This window comes from Heloderma suspectum, chromosome 2, assembly GCF_057233095.1.
Source record: "Heloderma suspectum isolate Gila_16-S chromosome 2, 16-S_ref, whole genome shotgun sequence".
NCBI lineage: Eukaryota > Metazoa > Chordata > Lepidosauria > Squamata > Helodermatidae > Heloderma > Heloderma suspectum.
In genome coordinates, this window is record NC_139459.1 from 175,052,603 (window position 1) to 175,060,358 (window position 7,756).

At 48.5% G+C, this 7,756-nt stretch overlaps 1 protein-coding gene across 1 annotated transcript; it reads left to right on the forward strand.

Moving 5' to 3' along the window:
• Nucleotides 1-4,535: 4,535 nt before the first annotated feature.
• On the forward strand, nucleotides 4,536-5,471 carry LOC146353350 (olfactory receptor 1B1-like). Its single transcript, XM_084832227.1, has one exon. The coding sequence runs from the start codon at nucleotides 4,536-4,538 to the stop codon at nucleotides 5,469-5,471; it is 936 nt and encodes a 311-aa protein (XP_084688353.1).
• Nucleotides 5,472-7,756: the final 2,285 nt, after the last annotated feature.

Sequence of the window (7,756 nt, forward strand, 5' to 3'; positions counted from 1 at the left end):
GTGATAGGCTACGTCAATCATCACGTAGCCTATCACGGGTGACTTAAAAAAAAAAAAGCGCGTACGTGAATGGCGGCCCCCATAGGGAGCCGCCATTCCCGTTCCTTATTTGGTCGCTGTAGTCTACGTAAATGTTTACGTAGACTACGGCGAAAATAAGGGCAACGCCATTATCCGTACACTCTTTTTTTTTTTTTTTTAAGTCACCCGTGATAGGCTACGTGACGATTCACGTAGCCTATCACGGCTGACTTTGCAAATCTAGCCGTGATAGGCTACGTGAATCGTCACGTAGCCTATCAGGGGGCGTTTTCTTTTTTTTCTTTCATTGCAATGGCGGCGGCAGCAGCCGGTCGAAAGACCGGCTGCCGCTCCCGCCTCGCTCGAACACCCACCGAACCGCCGGCCGGACCAGCCACCGGGAGGGACATTCGGTGAAGGTAAGTCCCGTCCCAGGGGGGGTGCGGGGGGTGTGCGGAGGATTTCTCCCCGAAACTTGTTCGGGGGGCCGAACACGTTGGCGCTCAGCCCCCCGAAGTTTCGGGGAGAAATTCTCTGCCATCCCTAAGCACGCCAGGCCTTTCTGTCCTGCGTTCTCTCCCGGAGTGTGCTCAAGTTCATATTCATTGCATCAGTGATGCTATCTAGCCATCTCATCCTCTGTCGTCCCCTTCTCCTTTTGCCTTCAGTCTTTCCCAGCATCAGGGCCTTTTCCAGAGAGTTTTCTCTTCGGATTAGGTAGCCAAAATATTTGAGCTTCAGCTTCAGTATCTGTCCTTCCAATGAGTACTCAGGGTTGATTTCCTTTAGGATGGACTGATTTGACCTCCTTGCAGTCCAGGGGACTCGTAAGAGTCTTCTCCAGCACCACAGTTCGAAAGCATCAATTCTGCGGCGCTCAGCCTTCCTTATAGTCCAGCTCTCACAGCCATACATTACTACTGGGAAAACCATAGCTTTGATTAGACGGACCTTTGTCGGCAAGGTGATGTCTCTGCTTCTTACTATGCTGTCTAGGTTGGCCATAGCTTTCCTCCCAAGGAGCAAGCGTCTTTTAATTTCATGGCTACAGTCACCGTCTGCAGTGATCTTGGAGCCCAAGAAAGTAAAATCTGTCACTGCTTCCATTTCTTCCCCTTCTATATGCCAGGAAGTGATGGGGCCAGATGCCATGATCTTAGTTTTTTTAATGTTGAGTTTCAAACCAGCTTTTGCACTCTCCTCTTTCACCCTCAACAAGAGGCTCTTCGCTTTCTGCCTTTAGGGTGGTATCGTCTGCATATCGGAGGTTGTTGATAATTCTCTCGGCAATCTTAATTCCGACCTGTGATTCATCCAACCCGGCGTTTCTCATGATGTATTCTGCATATAAGTTAAATAAGCAGGGTGACAATATGCAGCCTTGTCGTACTCCTTTCCCAATTTTGAACCAATCAGTTGTTCCATGTCTGGTTCTGACTGTTGCTTCTTGACCCTCGTACAGGTTTCTCAGGAGACAGGTAAGGTGGTCTGGTACTCCCATCACTTTAAGAATTTGCCACAGTTTGTTGTGATCCACACAATCAAAGGCTTTAGCGTAGTCTATGAAGCAGAAATGGACATTTTTCTGGAATTCTCTTGCTTTCTCCATGATCCAGCGAACGTTGGCGATTTGATCTCTAGTTCCTCTGCCTCTTCGAAACCCAGCTTGTACTTCTGGTAGTTCTCGGTTCGCATACTGCTGAAGCCTAGCTTGTAGGATTTTGAGCATCACCTTGCTGGCATGTGAAATGAGCACAATTGTACAGTAGTTTGAACACTCTTTGGTGTTGCCCTTCTTTGGAACTGGAATGTAAACTGACCTTTTCCAGTCTTGCGGCCATTGTTGAGTGTTCCAAATTTGTTGGCATATTGAATGCAGCACTTTAACAGCATCATCTTTTAGGATTTTAAATAGCTCAGCTGGAATACTGTCATCTCCGCTAGCTTTGTTGTTACTAATGCTTCCTAAGGCCCACTTGACTTCACTCTCGAGGATGTCCGGCTCAAGTTCAGTGGCCGCACTATCATGGCTATCAGGGACATTAAGATCTTTCCTGTATAGTTCTTCTGTGTATTCTTGCCACCTCTTCTTAATCTCATCTGCTTCTGTTAGGTCCCTGCCTTCTTTGTCCTTTATCATGCCAGTCTTTGCACAAAATGTTCCGTTGAGATCTCCGATTTTCTTGAAGAGATCGCTAGTCTTTCCCATTCTATTGTTTTCCTCGATTTCTTTGCATTGTTCATTTAAGAAGGCCTTCTTGTCTTTCCTTGCTATTCTCTGGAACTCTGCATTCAGTTGGGTATATCTTCCCCTTTCTCCCTTGCTTTTCACTTCCCTTCTTTCTTCAGCTACTTGTAAAGCCTCCTCAGACAGCCACTTGGCTTTCTTGCATTTGTTTTTCTTTGGGATGGATTTCGTTGCTGCCTCCTGAACAATGTTACGGACCTCCGTCCATAGTTCCTCAGGCACTCTGTCTATCAGGTCTAATCCCTGAAATCTATTCCTCACCTCCACTGTGTATTCATCAGGGATATGATTTAGGTCATACCTGAATGGTTTAGTGGTTTTCCCTACGTTCTTCAATTTAAGCTGAAATTTTGCAAGAAGCAGCTCATGATCTGAGCCACAGTCAGCTCCAGGTCTTGTTTTTACTGACTGTATAGAGCTTCTCCATCTTTGACTGCAAAGGACATAATCAATCTGATTTCGTTTTCGATATTGACCATCTGGTGATGTCCATGTGTAGAGTCGCCTCTTGTGCTGTTGGAGGGCAAGAGGTAGGTCAACTCAAATTAGTTGGTGTTACAACAGTCATGGCAGCGACTGACAACATGAGTTTCAATTAAAGCAGCATGAGATTTAGATAATGCTAAAATGTAAGCTGCTAATTTGACTAACATTTCATGACATCTGTAAATTAATAAGAAGTCAGGTTTTTTGAAGATCTGATCTATTTTCTTTACCCAACAACAGGTGGGGAAGAAATTTGTTTCTAACCGATACGTGAATGGGACATTTTAAAAATAATGACATGGTCCTCAGTTTCTCTTGTGCCACAAAAACATAAATGGGTATAAGTCACATAAGTGAAGGAAGGAAGGAAGGAAGGAAGGAAGGAAGAAAAGATAGGGCTCTGCCCTCCAGGAGCTTACTTTTATGGAACATCACTGGCATACTGAATTAAAAGTCCAAAGCTAATTATTAAACTTGGAATATCAGTTTCACATCCCACCCCACCCCACTCCAGTTTTTCATACCTATTTTGATTCAGTCCTACAGGCAGTCAGGGCTTTCCCATACTGGGAGCAAAGTGTCAGTTTCTAGACCTGAGTTCTGCTCATTCATAGTTATGTAAAGTGTAATGTCTATTGGCCTAGATCAGAGTGAAAGGACTCCTAAACTGCCTGTGACTAGGGAATGAGACACTGTGTAATATGGAAGTCCTGGCGACCATGTCATATAGAGGCCTCTTTCCTTGGCGGTGAGCGTATAGCTAGTGGATTAGGAGAACAGAAGATACATTATTCTTAGTCTCTTTTTCTGGAGGATGAAGGGGGCATAGCTCAATGGAACAGCACAGGGGTACACAACTTTTTTGGCCCCAAGGGCTGGCTTTGGCACAGGGCTGGCTTGGGGGTCAGGGGCTTCATGCACATGTAAACACAGACACACACACACATCTACACACACCCCGGCGATTCTGTTACGGAGCTCTTTCCTCGCTGCTAGCAGTGGTGGAAAAAGAGCGATCAATGGGAGAGGGAGTGGAGAGTTCAGACAGTGGGGAAAATGGTGGAAGGGGGGAATTTGGTGGTGGTGGGATCAGGGCATTTTGCAGTAAAGGCATTGGAGGGGCACATATGGGCCCCAGGCTGCAGGTTTTGTATCCCTGGTATAGCACGTGCTTTGCATGCAGGAGGTATTCAATCCCTGGCATCTTCAGTGACAAGGATCAGGTAGCAGGTGATGGAAAAGTCCTCTCTTTGCCTGAGACCCTGGGGAGCAGCTGCCAGTAAGAGAAGAGACAATATTGGGCGAGATGAAAAATCACCTTTGCATGGTATAAGGCAGTTTCCTGGAGGATATTCACTCACTACAAGTTAAAAGCCTGCGAAAGTCCTTTGCCAAGGTGGGGAAATGTTTTAGGGGAGACACTAGCTCTTTTCCCTCCCATTACTGCTATCCTGCCCTTAACTGCTCAGCACACCACTCTACAACATGTTCTCCCCTCCCAAAACAGCCACCTGACTTCTGTTTCTTTATATTAGGGATGGACAACAGGATTGGTCCTGGGGTCCAGATCCCCCTGAAGCCCCTCTCCTTTAATGATCTTGTAGCAATAGGTCAGGCCGACTTCAAAACCTGAGGTCAAGTTTCAAGTCCAGAATGTGCATCTCAAAACGTGAATATGTAACAAATTGAAAATTTCCAGTTCCCTTTTAGTGTTCAATGTTCCTTGCATTGGATAGAAGATTATGTTATAAGGCCCTTTGTGATTCTCTTTGCAGGTCCCATGCACTGTGAGAATGGCACAGACATTAAAGAGTTTGTCCTTCTGGGTTTCTCCTCCTGGCCTGAACAACAGCCTCTCCTTTTCCTTATCTTCCTGCTGATGTACGGGGCAGGACTTCTGGGCAACATCATGATGCTCATTCTCATCACCCTGGACGCCCGACTCCAGACTCCCATGTACTTCCTGCTGCGGAGCCTCTCTGTGGTGGACGTGGGCTTCATCTCAGTCACAGTGCCCCAGACGCTGGCTCACATCATCTCCTCTTCCAAGACGATCCCTTTCTATTCCTGCATGGCTCAGTTTTTCTTCTTCTATGTCTTTGGTGTCACGGACCTCCTCCTGGTGAGTGTCATGGCCCTGGATCGCTATGTTGCCATTTGTAATCCACTCCACTATGCTACAGTGATGAACCAGCAGTTCTGTGGACACTTGGTGGCTGGTTGTTGGATCGTTTCTACCCTGCACTCCATGCTCCATGCCGGCCTCCTCCTGCATCTCAGATTCCATGGGGACAACCACCTAGCCCACTTTTTCTGTGACCATCAGCCTTTGCTACAGCTGTCCTGCTCAGACACCAGTGTCAATGAAGCAGCCATCTTCTTTGAGGGTGGACTCATCGTCCTTGGACCTTTTGTTTTTATCATTCTCACGTATGCCCGCATTGTAGCAGCTGTGATGAAGTTCTCTTCCTCAGGGAGGCGCAAAGCATTCTCCACCTGTGCCTCTCATCTCACCATAGTGGTGCTCCTCTATGGGGCCATCATTGGTGTCTACTTCCAACCTGCATCTAGCTACTCGGCCCACCGAGGGGCTGTCTTTGCTGTCATGTACACTGTCATCACCCCGATGTCCAACCCCTACATCTACAGCCTCAGGAATAAAGATGTGAAACGGGCCCTCAGACATCTCTTGAGAAAGAGTGTCTCCTCTCAATAGTTGTGAGCAATTGGATATTGTGCATTCCTCCCACCCCCACTCTTACATCCCACGTAAGCCTTTGATTAGGGTAGCCTTCCCCAACCAGCTGCCCTCCTGATGTTTGGGACTACAACTTCTACCATTCCTGACCATTGGCTATGCTGGCTAGGGCTAATGGGAGTTGAAGTCCAAAACATCTGGAAGGCAAACCAGGTTGGTGGATGCTGGATTAGAGAACAGATGGCTGAAGTGAGCAATGGAGAACTGTTTATTCCCCTCCCACAACCACCACCCTTGAAATAACTTTGAAATAGTCAAATGGCATATTTCTTTCAGAGTAGGGATTTACGAAACACCTACGTGGCTCCACGCCAGGCAATCCGCGGTGGGGGGAGGCGCTCTGTTCCTCCCCCCAGAATCCTCGACGCAGGGGGAGGTGATCCGGTCCCCCCCATGGAATCCTGCCTGGCTGGCTCTGCTCTGCAGCCAAGCTGCAGAGCCACTGGCCAGCTCCGGCCGCCCGCAGCTAGGGATGGCGGAGAATTTCTCCACGAATCTTCAGGAGGCTGAATGCCAATGCATTCGACCCCCCGAAATTGGTGGGGAAATTCTCCGCCGGTCCCCCGCACCCCCCCCCTGGGATGGGACTTACCGTGGCCGAATGTCCCTCTCGGCGGCGGGTCCTGGCGGCGGTTTGGTAGCGTTTCGTTGGGGGCGGGGGCAGCGGCCGGTCTCCTGACCGGCTGCCGCTGCCGCCATTGCAAAAAAAAAAAGTAAAGTAAAAAAAAAAACACCACACACCCGTGATAGGCTATGTAACAATTTACGTAGCCTATCACGGCTAGATTTCCAAAGTCAGCCGTGATAGGCTACGTAAATCATCACGTAGCCTATCACAGGTGACTTTGAAAAAAAAAAAGTGCATACGCAAATGGCGGCGGCCCATTGGCGCTGCCATTTGCGTTCCTTATTTTGGCACGTCTAGTCTACGTAAACATTTATGTAGACTATGGCGAAAATAAGGGAACGCTATTTGCGTTGCCCTTATTTTCGCCGTAGTCTACGTAAATCTTTACGTAGACTAGACGTGTCAAAATAAGGAACGCAAATGGCGGTCCCCATGGGTACCATTTGCGTACGCACTTTATTTTTTTTCCAAAGTCACCTGTGATAGGCTACGTGACGATTTACATAGCCTATCACGGCTGACTTTGGAAATCTAGCCATGATAGGCTACGTAAATCGTTACGTAGCCTATCACGGGTGTGTGTGTGTGTTTACTTTTTTTTTCGCGGCCGGGTAGACGGGGCGCTCCTACCCGGCATGAATTTCGCCAGCAAGGGATGGGGCGCCTCCCCCCCGGCCTGAATTTCGGTCGGGCGAGTCGGGGTGCCTCCCCCCCCTCGCCTGAACTTCAGGGGGAGAACCGAAGCGCCTCCTCCCCACCGCGAAGCAAGCTTCGAGAACAGGTAAGGGACTTTCGTCCATCCCTACCCGCAGCTGAACATCCGGCTGCTGGGCAGCCCTGCAGGGACACAAATGGCGGCTGTCATAGCCGCCGCCATTTGTGTCCCTGTATTGAGCCGTGATAGGCTATGTAAATATTTACGTAGCCTATCACGGCAGGGGGAAAAAAACCCAGTGTACGCAAATGGCGGTTGCCGTAATGCAAATGGCGTCCCTGCGTTAGCTGTGATAGGCTACTTAAGTATTTACGTAGCCTATCACGGCTATGAAGACGAAGCGAATGGCAGCCGCAGGACGGCCACCATTCGCAAAGCAGTGCGGACAGAAGCAGGTAAGTGCTCCGTTTTGGGCGCCTTTTGTGGGTTGGGGGCGACGGGGACTTTGTCTCGCGTGCCTTTCATGGGTTGGGAGGGGCTTCGTTCCGCGACGGATTTCGGGGGCCAAATGCACTGGCATTCGGCCTCACCGAGATCCGTCACGGAATTCTCTGACATCCCTACTTCAGAGGGATGACGATTTTTGAGCTTAATGAATCCACTGAGTGCATCTGACTCCACCATGCCATGTAGCAGCCTGCATAGCTTGCATGGATCCATTCTCATGGCAGAATGGGCAGATTATAAAGTGAGTTTTTGCTGCCCACTATGCAGTGGAAAAAGTGAATTCTGTATCTAAATGCATCCTGTGAATTCTGTACCATGTTCTGCATTAACTTGGGGTGCTTCCAGATGGATGGCTCCTAGGTGTTTTCCCATCTTTTCTTGCTTAATGTGTTGTTGTTGTTTTTGTGGAAGGAAAAGAAGATGGAAGCAGTAGTGGGAAAACACAGGAGGGTC